General features: G+C 29.4%; 2 protein-coding genes across 2 annotated transcripts; both read right to left on the bottom strand.

Annotated features, from left to right (window-relative positions):
* Positions 1-731: 731 nt before the first annotated feature.
* Positions 732-5,452, bottom strand: LOC127261791 (lipid phosphate phosphatase 2-like). Its single transcript, XM_051290191.1, has 9 exons — positions 5,295-5,452; positions 5,124-5,191; positions 4,360-4,592; positions 4,186-4,273; positions 3,991-4,100; positions 3,819-3,912; positions 3,179-3,367; positions 3,010-3,069; positions 732-2,233 (listed from the first exon to the last, which is right to left on the bottom strand). The coding sequence occupies exons 3-9, from the start codon at positions 4,573-4,575 to the stop codon at positions 2,118-2,120; spliced, it is 873 nt and encodes a 290-aa protein (XP_051146148.1). The 5' UTR covers positions 4,576-4,592; positions 5,124-5,191; positions 5,295-5,452; the 3' UTR covers positions 732-2,117.
* Positions 5,453-5,550: 98 nt separating this feature from the next.
* On the bottom strand, positions 5,551-9,325 carry LOC127261790 (lipid phosphate phosphatase 2-like). The gene is made up of 9 exons (XM_051290190.1): positions 9,084-9,325; positions 8,773-8,913; positions 8,279-8,500; positions 8,075-8,162; positions 7,877-7,986; positions 7,673-7,763; positions 6,802-6,990; positions 6,651-6,710; positions 5,551-5,925 (listed from the first exon to the last, which is right to left on the bottom strand). Exons 2-9 carry the CDS (start codon positions 8,830-8,832, stop codon positions 5,753-5,755), a joined length of 993 nt encoding a protein of 330 aa, XP_051146147.1. The 5' UTR covers positions 8,833-8,913; positions 9,084-9,325; the 3' UTR covers positions 5,551-5,752.
* Positions 9,326-14,960: the final 5,635 nt, after the last annotated feature.

Below are 14,960 nucleotides of genomic sequence, written 5' to 3'. Positions count from 1 at the left end.
ATATAGTTTGTGATGAAATACTTCAAATTAGTGTATTGACTTAGCGAAATAAGCACCATGTTGAGTCGACCCTAACAGCTACTTAATACTTACTCCGTTCGCCTCTAAGGATCACATTTACATTTTGCGTCATTGTACTTAATATTAAAAATATTCTCATATTTGTATAAATTTTTGTACAAATGATCTTCTATTAGTATTACAAGACACTAATAAAAATATTTTTGAAATTTTTTTTAATTAGTACGTTTTAATATAATAATTAATATTTAAAAACCAACACACAAAAATTAAATGAGATCCTTAGAGCTGACGAAAATAATACTCCATTCGTCCCAATACAATAGTCTTATTTACCATTTTTGTCCGTCCCAATACAATAGTCTTCTTTACCATTTTTGTCTGTCTCAAAACAATAGTCTCATTTTAATATCACCGTAAAACTATCCTACTTTTTCACTATTATTACACAATTATCACTACTTTTACACTAATATACTCACAAGGGATAAAAAAATCATTTATCATTACTTTTTACCAACTACCGAAACAAGTATACTATACAAGCTCATGAATAAAATACAAATTGATTGCATACTACCAATTATAAAAACTATAATTAGCTATATATCCTAAATCAAGAATATATCATTTTGAATAAAAGATTGCATGGTTTGATGCCCAAAATGAGAATTCCAAATTACTTGTGCTACTTTATATTTTTTCTATCATTCAATTTTTTTTTTTTTTATCATTTAAATTTATTTCTATTTTTTTTTAAGTAAAAAGAATGCCTGTTTTTTCTATTTTTTTTTTACCTAAAGAAGTACAGGTGTGTTTGTTTGAAGGATTTTGGAGGATTTTCACTATTCATCCAATTTTTTTCCCCCAAAAACATCAAATCAAACACCTATTTTTCATTTTTTATATTATACTAAAAATCAATTTTACATTCAAAACATCACATCAAACTCTATTTATATCACATCATACAACTATTCAAATTCAAAATTTTTACTATTCAAATTCCAATCCAAAATCCAAACCCCCAAACAAACACACCCTTAGATTATTTTTATTTTTTATTTTTATTTTTTTTGAAACTCATGCTACCTATCAAATGAGCACACATGTAAATATTCCGTACCCATACTTCAAAATTTCCTTGCCAATTAAAATTGAAGGGAATCCTGTTACTTTCTATTAATTCGTGTTGTAAGATTTTTACAAAATCTTACTATTCATCCAATTTTTTCCCCCCAAAAACATCAAATCAAATACCTATTTTTTATTTTTTATATTATACTAAAAATAAATTTTACATTCAAAACATCACATCAACACCTATTTATATCACATAATACAACTATTCAAATTCAAAATTTTTACTATTCAAATCCCAACTCAAAATCCAAACCCCCAAACAAACACACCCTTATAGTAAACTCATATTTAGTACTAGCTGTCTTTGATTTAATCTTCCAATTATAATATTTTTAATAAAACTAAATAGTTAATGTAGCAAAACAAAATAATATGAAAATGCAATTGACAATACCAATAAACATAGTCATTTGTTCATTCTTTTCTAATAAGATTAACACTGAACAAGCAATGTGTAGCAAGAAACTAAAGCTGAACTCCCTATACATATATATATATATATGCAAGATTACCTGAACTCAAACAGGCTGAGGACATCGATGGCCTGGATTATAACACGTCGCCTGAATCGATCGCTAGAGCTTAAAAGAAAATCGAGGCATAAGTTAAAATCATATAAAAACTCGAGGCAATCATCCCGGCATCTTTCATGAGCCTACTTCAAGAAACAGATGCAGAAAGTGGTCTAATGGTATTCGATTCCAGATTCCAAAATGCCTACTAACTACCATAGTCGAACACCATGAAAAACAAGTAGCAACTATTTTGACACTGGCACACAAAAGAAGTCGAATTTCCCGATCAAAATAATTAGGAGATGAAGAACACCAATCACCGTCGTCAAAAAAGAGTAGTAGAGAAAGGGCAAAAAGATAGAGCTAACATATTTCCTATCTGCACCATATGATCAAAAACACTAAAATCTAATGTGTTTTCTTGCATTTTCTCGATACTTACACGCCCTCGAGCTCTGTTTGCCTCAAACCCGACCTATTTCTGTTGTTTGCTTCCGGTGGGCTGACGCTCTGTGACTCCGCCAACATGTGGAAATAAGCATGGGGCGCCCAACCTACGTATCCGAATACAGATCATTATTTTCGAGTGCCATGGATTGGTAAATCAAGCCACAAGAATTGAAAGGTTTGGTTTCACTCAATCCTATACTTTTTCAATTATGACTCTACAAAAAAATTAAAATTTAGCTACAAGATATTTTATAGCAAAGGATAATGAAATCATAGAAAAAATGATTTTCGTCGCCTACAGTAAAAGTCTTTGGCGACAAATATGACTTCCGTAACGAAAAATAAATTTTTTACGATAAAAGCTAAGAAAAGAGATTTCATAGCTATAGCTCTTTTGCTATAAAAATAAAATTTATAATAAAAGAGTTTCATTAACAAAATATGCATTATTTTTTAGCCAAATAATTTTACCTATGAAAGATAATTTTGTAGTTAAAACCATTTTGCTATGAAAATAAAATTTTCTAGCAAAAAAATTTTAATTACGAAAATTAATTTTTGTTGCTCAATGTATTGTAGCTAATTACATAAATTTTTTTGTAGTGTGAACACATCCCAAGCCTCTTAGTAAATATGAGGAAGATTAATAAATCCTCAAAACACATAAGTAAACTTGCAATCGATGATCGATCCATCTAGAGATTTTTTATGATAAAAGCCGTGTGAATCAGCTAATGTTAGTAAGCAACTTTCGGGCTCTTACATCTAAAATTAAATTAGCACATCGATGCTCAATCATCCTTATTCCAATAACTAGAAGCAAAATAATCCATTTTTTTTGTCAAAGAAGCAACTAACAAAGCTCAGAGAAGTGCCTTACCGTCTGCGTCGTATGGTGGTGGGAAAAATTGCAAGTAACAGAACGATGCAATGGTTATCCCTGCAGATGGAGCAATCCAGAATGTATCGAGTTTTTATATATATATATATACTGCATCATAAATCGGGAAATAATGAAGTAGAAATAGTTTGACTTTCGTATTCTATACCTAATAAACCTCCAGCAAAGACATCTTGCCAATGGTGCCAATAATCATCAACTCTTGAAACTCCAACTAATGCAGCCATTAGTAACGGCAAGAACGTAATGCAGAGCTTCGCTACGTGGCCTCTACGATCGAATACTCTAATTTTACCAGACAAGTACAAGGAAAGAAATCCGAGACCGGCAAAGGACCCTACGAACGAAATAGTGTTAATCTCAATAAACTACTTTTCGTCAATATACCAAGATTGAAAATAAACCAGAACTCGTGTCAATTCGTATCACCAGCAATCTTCTTAAAGGGTGTGTCGTTTGGAAGATTTTCCCAAAATTCTATGATTCATAAAAAAAATTTCCCAAAAAACATCAAATCACACCTATTTTTTATTTTTTATATTATACTAAAAATTAATTTTATATTCAAAACATCACATCATCAATTATTTATATCACATCATACAACTATTACAATTCAAAATCTTTACCATTCATTCCCAACTCAAAATTCAAACCCCAAACCAACACACCCTTAAGTGAAAAAATCTGAGTCGGTATGGAAACATTTCTAAGCTATGCATTCGACATTGGCTAGAAGACAACAAAACAAACAATTTCAAATTTCATTCGATACAGGTTGCACTCACATGAAGTGTGTCCACTGGGAAAACTTTTATGGCCTTCTTTGACGACGCTCTTTAATCCCGTGCACTGGACATTCCCTGTTACATTATGGAACGCCTATCCAAGACAAAATGTGAATAGTGTTAGTACTTTTTTATCGGGGCTTCGAACTAATGCAGTACCAATAGGACTCACCCCTATGCCATCAGGGAAGCAACGCCAGAAGAAGTCTGGTCGAGGTCTTCCAACAGCATCTTTAATTGCATCGGTGAGAACACCCGTAATCAGAACAGAAAACAGCAAACCTGACATTCAATATCAATGTAATTCAAGCTACCATTTACGAAACAAAAGGAAAAGGATCGGATTAATGCAAAACGAGAAGCGTACCCAAGATTGCTTGATGCAAGTCATATACATCGCTTCTTATAAAGTAAAAGACGACGATGATAAATAAGGGCAAGATTACTGCAATTAGCTGCAACAGGTTATCGAAAATATGTTATCAAGCTATCAAAGGAAGGAGTAAAATGTGTCGAATGATTTCCAGGTGAAGGAATGTACCGGAACAGCCCAAAAGGGGACTGTGTTATCTTTCAAAGGATACTTGAGGTCTGTCATCATATCTTCGCCAACAAACCGATGAAAAGGTTCGATCACATTTAGAATGATCTCAATCACCACAAGCAGCATCAGAATAAGCCAATCGTGCATGTGAAACCTGGCCACTCGAGCTCCATGAGATCTTATTGTGTGGACGCCTAGCTGTATTTCTGGCATTTTGATCAATCGATCTCCTGCAGCATAATTGACGTGGCATACGCTATGAATTCACAATCGAATGAATTTGTTCTCGCTATTGAAGAACCAACAAACAATGGCGTCCACAGTTAATCGAGAGTTTTCGCACAAATCGTAGAGGTAAATCGAAAGAACCTTCACTTCTACGTGCTAAAAACACTACCGAATGAATTCGTTCTCGCTATCGAAGCTTAAGAAGCCAGCAAACAATGGCGTCCACAGTTAATTCAAATGAGTTTTCACACAAATCGTAGAGGTAAATCGAGAAAACAATCACTTCTAGGTGCCAAAAACACTACCGAATGAATTCGTTCTCGCTATCGAAGCTTAAGTAACCAACAAACAATGGCGTCCACAGTTAATTTGAGTTCTCGCACAAATCGTAGAGGTGAATCGAGAAAACCACAACTTCTAGGTGCCAAAAACACAATTCAACACCTCATAACAGAGAATCGAACAAAATTTCTCCAGCAGGTTACAGAAATTTCTCCAAAAAAATAAATAAAACGACGATAATACGAGCTCACCTGATGCGAGAGGAACCGAGAAGACCGAGAGCGCGCGTGGGAAGAGAGAAACGAAACTGAAACTGAAACTGAAATGGCAGAATAAATTCAAACAGAAAAGGCAACAAAAACACAAAGCAGAAACTGCGCACGCGGAGCAGCTTACAAACCAAATCCACTGACTACACTTACCTTTACTGAGACGGATAAACAACTAACGAAAATTCCAGAAGCAGAATCCACTTCCCGATTCTCGAGTGAGGTGGGGCTGAGGCTCCTTCGCCTTAGTCAAAAGAAAAAGCGATTGGAGTCCATAACATATCCACACTGACCTGACCCTCGGATGGATAAAGAATCTTCAATCTTTGAATTCAAATCGTCGGATTACTCAAAGTGGAGATTTTTTGGGATTTACCCTTTTCAGATTTTGTTTATGTAACTGCAAACCTATTCAAATTCCATTTATTTATTTATTTATTTATTCTTGTAATGAACACAATACAACAGAATCAACCTGGGATTTGTACAGCACAACGTGTGAATTTGATCAAGGAAGAAAGATTCAGACAAAATAAAAAGTATATTAACAGACTGACAGACAGTTCTTGGCAAGAAATGAGGATGATGATCATGTCTGTTGATCTGTCTGTCTACCTTCTTCCTGATTCCATGGCGCCCAAAGTAGAGTCGACAGTTTCAGTGACAAGGTTGGAGGTTGGTGAAGACCATTCATGGCTGGCACTTGCAGTTCTGATACTGCTGCCAGCTCCTGAAGTGGCACGAGATTCCTCCACTGCTCGGACATACGCATAGGGATGAAATCCTGCCATCAAAATCCAAAGAGACACAACAAATTAGTTAAGGTAAGAGTTTTGGTACGAATCGAATAGTTCGCGAACCAAATTCGACGGGCTCGTTAACAGATCGATTCGATTCGTCTATAGAGATAGAGTTTATAGAGATAAACGAGCCAAATTTGAACTCAAACATCATGATACAGGAACAATTCGACAATTCGATTGATCTCGTTAGTGATGTATATTTTTTATATAAAAATTGTATTCCCTCCGTCCTAATTCAAAATATCACTTTTATTATTTTCGTCCGTCTTACTTCAAAATATCACTTTCCGAAAAAGTAATTATATATTAATATCAAATACCCTTTTAACTTTTACTTAAATTACAAATATACCATTGCACGTGCAATTATTTTATATAAAATCAAAGACTTGAAGCCAAGTATTTGTTAATAACTATTAAATATTTTATCATAATGAATTGTTAAAAAATTTTGATCTATTTAATTTATATATCAAAAAATATATAATACGTATGAAATGCAAGTCGAACTCGGACTCAAAGCTTTGGGAGCCGAGTTTGAGTTTGAACTAAGGCTAACAAGCCAAGCTCGAGCCAATATTTTAGCTCAAATCCTAAACGAACCGAGTCAAGTCTGTACCATTAACTTGTTCATATCGAGCTCGAACAACAAATAATCTCGACTCATTTAACCGCCATTCATCAAAAAAAAAACAAGCACACGTACCTTCTGTGTGGTATGGAGGTGGGAAGAACTGCAGGTAGCAGAAAGTAGCCACAACAAGACCTGAAGAAGATGCAAGCAAAAAGAATCACAAGTTCAGTTCATCCATGTCATTATTTTCTTCATTGTATAGCCTAAATTGAAGGGCTCTCACCGAGGATGCCGCCGGCGAACACGTCTTGCCAGTGATGCCAGTAGTCATCGACGCGGGAAATGCCGACCAGGCATGCTGCGAGAAGGGGAAGAAAAACGATGCACAGTTTCGCGACGTGCCCCCTTCTGTCGAAGCATTTGATCTTCCCCGACAAGTATAGTGATAGGAATGCAAGCCCCGCAAACGACCCTGCCGAAACACCACAATCAAACAAACAATCAGCCATTCGATACTGTTAAAAGACTATACAATACTCCAATCGTCTCAATTTAAAGTACAATTTCTACCATTTTTGTCTGTTTTACTTGTATCATTTTTTATTTTAGAAAAAAGAATTGTACACTAATACTAAAATACCCTTAATTTTTACTTAAATTACAAATATACCATTACATATACAATTACAACAGATAGATAGTGATGGGATGGAGGCATATAAAATCAAAGGACTTTACTTGTGAGGTTTTGGTTTTGAGTTTTGATTTTGAATAGTAAAATTTTGAATTGAAATAGTTGCTTGATGTGATATAAATATGTGTTGATGTGATGTTTTGAATGTAAAATTAAATTTTAGTGTAATAAAATAAATAAGAATTGAGTGTTTGATTTGATGTTTTTGGAGGGAAAAGAAAGTTGGAATAGTAAAATCAGACCTAAAATCTTACAAGTAAACAAACCCTAACTAATTAATAAAATACTATTATTTCTTAATCTACTACAAAATCCCAAAGAGCCCTTTTGATTTGAAAAAGAGGGAATATGTAATTAATCATACATTTTCTTTTTACTAGTTCAAACTTTTAGATGAAATGATCATTTAACGGTACATACAGTAATAACGTTGCACGAGTTTGTACGTAAGAAATCTTACAAGAAGTATGGCCGCTAGGAAAACTCTTGTGCCCTTCTTTTATATCGCTATCGTTGCCATGACAGACGACATTCCCCCATCCATCGTACTCCTAATAACACACGGTAAAACATCGATAGTACGTCCGTGTAGACAACCAAAGAAGCAGAATTTGCATAGATACTAGAATCGGAAGAAATTTAAAGTGATAGTTATGTGGCATACATCTATTCCATCGGGAAAGCAACGCCAGAAAAAATTAGGCCGGGGTCGGCCTACAGCATCTTTTATAGCATCCGTGAGAACTCCAGTTATCAGCACCGCGAACAAAAGCCCTGCAGCCTCAAATTTGTCATTTTCGATAACTTTCGCTTACGAAAAAGGGGAAACTAAAACTACGAAGAACGGCAGAAATTATGTTACCTAGAATGCTGTTATGCAGGTCATACACATCCTTCCTTCGAAGATAGTACGCCACGAAAATAGCAATAGGCAACAGAACTGCATATAGCTAATCACCATAAAAAGGCATATTACTCGAAATACAACTCAAAAAATATTAGATTCGTATGTATACACATATGTGTGTGTATGTATATATCTTCATATGAGCTGAGAGATACTCACCGGCACGGTCCAAATAGGCACGGTGTTGTCTTTCATTGGATATCGAAGATCGTCCATCATGCCTCTCCCAACGAATCGGTAGAATGGGTGGATCACATTGAGGAGGATCTCAATGACTACAAGCAGTAGCAGTATCAGCCAATCATGCTTGTGGATCTTCGCGAGTCGTCTCCCATGGGACTTAATCGTATGCCGGCATTCAAGCTCGGCACCCGGTCCACCCTGTTCAATACAATAGCATAACATCTTGCAGTGTTATCTAACTGATGTGGTTTAAGAATTTCAAGTTTTTCATCTATGGATCATCAAGTTTGAATGCTCCTTCAAACCAATCATGGAAACAAATTAACAATACAATCCAAACAACAACTATAAACCTAATTTCAGCATTCAAACCCTAACTATTAATGAGCATTCTCAATGCAGGAACAATAAATAATTTTCAAGAAATTCCAAAGCCCTAAGAAAGGGGGAAAATAGCCAAATCCACAAACCTGAAACATTTTCTGCAAAGTCGAAGCAGGACAAAAAGAGATCATATTCCTCCAGCTCATTTGCCGATGAAATTGGAAAGTTACAGCTAATTTGGGGCACGAATCTCAAAAGAGGATATAGCAAAGTGCCATTGATAGAACCTGAACCATATTTAACGAGGAAAATGTAAATACACAGAGAGAAAAGATTCTGAACCCTAACTGCAAGGAACATACAACGGTTGTATCCTCAACACTGCCTCCAGCAAGGCAACAACATCAAATCGACAATTTTTCAATCCAATGATGGTAATGAAGAGCATTGGGCATACCTTGTCGATATTTTCCTCAAATGGCTATCAATGGCGTTCAGAAAATGGGACCCCGAATCCACCGAGTCCAGAATTGTTGGCCTGCAATTTATGAGAAGATTTAATTGGCAATAAAATCGTAGAAATGGATGGAGATAGATCATCATGGCGGGAGTAAATGCGCAGCAACGAGAAGATAGGTGAAAGCAATGGATTTTCGGCCGACAGTTGAGCAGAGGCCTGTATTTTCGTCGGTTATATGCGTTGGTGATGGAGCGAAATGGTCGAATGGATCTTTTTGATCTTATATATATCTTGTTTCTCAACCGTTAGATTTAAAATGTGCAGTTGCGATTGAGCTGCTGTGGCTTTTGTTCTATCTGCATTTATTTCGAATTGGAATCTTTGACTATTGAGTTTTGAAGTTCAATGTTCGGCAAATGCTATTTTTGTTTGACACTAATTATCTCATTTAATTTTTTCATATGTTAATTTTTTAATATTAATTATTATATTAAAATATAATATAAATTAAAAAAAATATAAAAATATTAATTCTAATAGTAATAAAAAAAAATTATATAAAAAATTATACAAATATAAAAATATTTTTAATGTTAAGATAAATATATTCTCCCTCACTCTTTATCTATGTTTTTTTCAATAATTTATAATCAATTTATTTATAATAAATAATTTTATTTATATATAATATTGTTTTTATTTTAATTAATAATAATAATTAATTTATCATTATTGTTTTACTTATCACATTATTTTTTATCAATTATTTAATAAATTCTTATAATACTTTTATTTTATTTTTACTTATTCTACTTTACTACTCCCTCCCCTTCTTTTTATATTATTTGTTCAATATTTAGTCCGTTCATCCCATTTGTTATTAAGAATAATTATATATTTTAATTAAATTAATTAACATCTAAATTTTAATATATAATTATTTATATTATATAATAATTATTTTTATTAATATATTTTAAAATTATTTATTAATAATATTCTACTTAAATTTCAATATTTACATGAAATTACACATAAAAAGTTTGTGACAGATGGAGTATTAAAGTAGTACTTCCCTCTGTCCCGCATACCATGTCCACATTGTTGTTTCTATCCGTCTCACATTCCACGTCACTTTCGTTTTTTGGAAAATAATTACACTTTAATCTCATTTTAAATTTTTTAATTTATTTTTTTAAAATTTTAATTAAACTAATTAGTTATCTTAATTTTAATTTATAATTATTTATATTATAAGATAATTATTTTAACTAATATATTCTTAATTATTGACTAATTACATCCCTCCTAAAACACTGTGTCTACAGTGTAGCAGACACGGTATGTGGGACGGACGGAATATTATTTTTCTTGATTCCATATCCAATCAAACTTATATATTACTCATTCCGTTTCAATACAATAGTCTTGTTTATCATTTTTGTCCGTCCAAAAACAATAGTCTCATTTTCATAAATACTCATATCACCATAAAATTATCTCTATTTTTTCATTATTATTACACAAAATGTCACTATTTTTTACACTAATACACTCATAATGGCAAAGAAGCCTACTACTCGTATTTTTTACCAACTATCAATATAATATTAATCTTTATTAAATTTTATGTCCAACTCAAATAAGACCAACAGAGATGGTATAATTTTATGTAGCTGAAGAATATTGTATACCATTATGTATTTGGCTCTATTTATACGATAAATTTGGAAATTTTGTATACTTTAATTTTTTTTAAAATATTATATTAAATATATTTTTTAAAATATTTTATCAATTACTAATTTTTTATTATTTTAAAATTTTTAAAATATTAAAATCTCCAAAAATCTTTAGCTATAAAGAGCTGCTTGAGTTTCAAAATTAATGAACATTATACTGTAACTTAAATATGTATTCAGATTTTCTTTATAGATTTACTATAAATGTGTATATTTTTTTACTTCTTGTTGTTAATAATAAATAAATAAATAAAAATGATGTTTTGTTGTAAAATAAATAAATAAATTTTTTTTTTTTATAATAGGCTAAAAAATAAAATTAAATATTGATTTATATAAACGAGGGGATATTATAAAATTGATAAAATATGTTGTGACTGTTAGCTAAATTTGACTTATAAAATAAAATAATAGTAAATACACTTTTAGTCTTATATTTTTATTCTTTTAAGTAAATAGTACTCCCTCCGTCTCAAACACCATGCAATATTTGTATTTAGCACGAGAATTTAGGTGAGGAGTATTAAGTATGCTAATTTGAGATAATTTGGATATTTAGTTACGTGATTGGAAAGAGAAATGATTATTTGTTTTTTTTTTTTATTTGAGTGATGTGATGGGATAAAGTGAAGTGTATATTAATATATATAAAAATATTATTAATTATTTCTAAATTTGGAAATGTTGCATTGAGTTTGGGACAAACAAAAAAAGAAATGTTGCAGGGTGTTTGGGTCGGAGGGAGTATTATATCTGTTTCGACTAAATTGTCATATTTCTTCGGTCGACTTCTAAGTGTTATATTTATCTTTTGTATCATTGTACTTAATATTAAAAATATATAATTTTTTTTACAAATATCTTTTTATTAGTATTACAAGACAATAATAGAAGTATTTTTGTACTTTTTTTCTTAATTTATACTATATTTTGATATAATAATTAATATTCAAATATTAACACGCAAAAAGTAAATGAGACATTTAGAGCCGGACGAAAATAATAGTATATATTATCATAGATATAAAAATTTAAATAGAGTATAATTAATAAATAATTAAAAATTGTATAAATAAATAATTATTATATAATAAAAATAATTATAAATTAAAATAACTAAATAATTTAATTTAAATTAAAAGATTTATAAAATTTAAAATTTAAAATATAATGAAATTGTATAATAATATTCCAAAAATAATACTCCATCCGTCTCACTTCTCATGTTCACCTTTCCATTTTCATCCGTCCCACTTATTTTATAATTTTCTTTTTTTGGAAAACAATTATACATTTTAATCTTATTTTAAAAAAATTAATTTATAATTTTTTTAATTTTAATTATACTAATCAATTATTTTTATTATATGATAATTATTTTTACTAATATATTTTTAATTATTTATTAATTATACCCTCCTAAATTCTCGTATTTACAGTAAAAATATCCAGGATTGAGGGAATAATAAATTATACAGGAAGAATTAAAATTAAAAATAAATAAATAAACATTTAAATGAAACACATGGGTATCTAATGCGACGGTGGAGGGTGGACATCCATCAGGCTTTGGGGTCCAGGAGCTTTTCAACAAGAGGTAACATTTGGTTGCTGCTCAAAACATAATGGGCCTTGGCATTGGCCCACTAAATGGCCCAAATCCAATTAGTCTTGGGTACTAATATACTCCAATATTTTTGTTTCAAAATTATTTTCACAATCTTTATTATTTTGAAAAAGTATAATAGTATCAAATTTATTTTAGTTTATTTTATTTAAAATATTATACTCATTCGTCCCATAACAATTGCCATATCTTTTATTTTTATATATTCATAACAATTGACATTTTTTATTTTGAGTAAATTTACTAAATTAAAATATATTTAAAAATAATAAATCAATTTAATTAACGACATAATATATAACATCATAAATTATGTATGATTCACTCAAAAAAATTTATTTTTATTTTTCTCAAAAGAATAAATATCTTCGACTAAAATTCCAAATTGTTTACATCTTTTATAAAAATTAGTTTATATTAATTATAAATAAAAAAAAATTATTTTTAATTTACTTATATTATAAAAAAAATTATTTTATATAAAATAATATTCATATTACATATATTTTTTATTATGATATAAATTTAAAATATCTAAATATATATTCTAAATTTTTTAATCATATATTAAATTTATTTTAAAACTATTAATATTATAATTACATAAAAAAAAATAAAGTATTATAATTCATTATTATTAACTAATTAACATAAATTTTTAAAATATTGTATCACTAATAAAATAATTCTAAAATATATAGATATTTTTATAGGTGTATGTTTGTTTGGAGTCTTAATAGGTTACAATATCCATTATTCATTAAAAAATAAAATCTAATTAAATAAACAATATTTTATATAGATTATTACTCCCTCTGTCCCATCTAATATGAGTGTATTACTGTAGACACGAGAATTTAAGTAAAGTATAATTAGTAAGCAATTAAGAAATGTATTAGTAAAAATAATTATTATTTAGTAAAAATAATTATAAATTATGATTAAAATAACTAAATAGTTTAATTAATATTAAAAAAAATTTAAATTTTAAATTTTAAAATATGATTAAAGTGTATAATTAATTTTTTTTTAAAAAAGGACAAATTATATGGGACGGACGAAAATAGAAAATATGGATAAATTATGGGAGACGGAAAGAGTATAATGAAATACATATGTTTTGTTAAAATATTATTCACTCTATCGTACGTCTTTATTTTAGCATGTTTCATTTTATTTGATACATTTTATATTATATTCATTAAAATATTAGTATTTAACAATTATAAATCAATTTAATTAATTTGATAACATATATTTTTTCACTTTTAATTCAAAATATTTTTTTTACTATTTTTATTTGTTTCATATATTTTCAATTTTTATCTAAATTACAAGTAGTATATCATTATACTTAAAATAAAATCAATGGGCAAAAGTAAAACTCTCACGTACTTTTACTAATTAATAAAATAATATTATCCCAGTCTAATTAATAAATGAATATTTTGTTATGGACAGACTAAAATAGAAAAGTAGATACTTTGTTATGGAACGGAGGGAATATTAATTTTAATCTATTACAAAATTAGAAAATATTTTGGAGGGTGACGGATAAATTACATCCTATATAATGACTCATTCATAACACTTTTATTTATATATATTTTTCAATAAATAAATATTTTAATTTTTATTTATATTATTTATTTTATTATAAAAACAATTTATGTTATTATGTAATATTGGAGACTCTCAAATGTGGATAAATAAATTAATAATGCGTGTCTCTACTCAGCATAAGTTTTTAGATGAGATGATCATTTTATATTTTTATTAATAACTTACTAATTAAATTCAAAATGAATAGTACTCCCTCCGTTCCCGTATTTTAGGTAGTGTAGATTAGTAAGTTATTAATAATAAATTATGATATTATTTTATATTTTATATGAGTAGTGTTGTTGGTATTTTAAATATTTTTAGCATTATAAATCAATAAAATATATACAACATGAATATCATTTTGTAGAGAATAAAATTTTATATAATACAAATAAATAAAAAAATAATTTATTTATTTATAATTAACTTAAAATTAATTTTATTAAAAATAAAAATTTTTAAATATAGATAAAAATATTTATTTACGAGAAATAAAAATAAAAAAATTTTGAATAACCCTACGTGTAAGAAGTTAGAAATTAAATTAAATTAATTTATATTTAAAAAAAAAATGAAAGAAGAGAGAGAAAGTAAGAGAAATAAAAGGAGGCGTCTACTTATAAGAGAAGTAATGTCAAATCAATTTCCCGAAACGTCGGGTCGGGTCGACGGATCTGAATAGGGTCACCGGATTTTTGCCAAATTGGATCCATTTATAAATTATAATCAAATTTGGTGTATTAATTCAAAAGTTAGAAATCTAATAGTAATACTATATATGATTTTGACCAAGTCTTAGGTTAAATTATATAACATGAAGATCCACTCTCATCCTTATCCTAACGACACCTAGAATCCAATTTCACTCCTAAGATTTTGGGGGAAAATAATAAAATTGTA

Source organism: Andrographis paniculata, unplaced genomic scaffold (assembly GCF_009805555.1).
Source record: "Andrographis paniculata isolate CXL003 unplaced genomic scaffold, ASM980555v1 Contig64END, whole genome shotgun sequence".
Taxonomy (NCBI): Eukaryota; Viridiplantae; Streptophyta; class Magnoliopsida; order Lamiales; family Acanthaceae; genus Andrographis; species Andrographis paniculata.
Note: the sequence above shows the minus strand (reverse complement) of the source record. Positions and strands in the feature narration are given on the sequence as shown.

What these genes read in the sequence shown, in the direction of transcription:
- LOC127261791 (XM_051290191.1), bottom strand. Translation starts at nt 4,575, where the DNA reads ATGCCAGAAATACAGCTAGGCGTCCACACAATAAGATCTCATGGAGCT. An exon ending in TCCCCTTTTGGGCTGTTCCG is followed by an intron (nt 4,274 to 4,359) that starts GTACATTCCTTC and finishes AACCTGTTGCAG; the next exon opens with CTAATTGCAGTAATCTTGCC. An exon ending in CTTGCATCAAGCAATCTTGG is followed by an intron (nt 4,101 to 4,185) that starts GTACGCTTCTCG and finishes ATTGAATGTCAG; the next exon opens with GTTTGCTGTTTTCTGTTCTG.
- LOC127261790 (XM_051290190.1), bottom strand. Translation starts at nt 8,832, where the DNA reads ATGAGCTGGAGGAATATGATCTCTTTTTGTCCTGCTTCGACTTTGCAG. An exon ending in CCTGCATAACAGCATTCTAG is followed by an intron (nt 7,987 to 8,074) that starts GTAACATAATTT and finishes TTGAGGCTGCAG; the next exon opens with GGCTTTTGTTCGCGGTGCTG. An exon ending in GCTTTCCCGATGGAATAGAT is followed by an intron (nt 7,764 to 7,876) that starts GTATGCCACATA and finishes GTGTGTTATTAG; the next exon opens with GAGTACGATGGATGGGGGAA.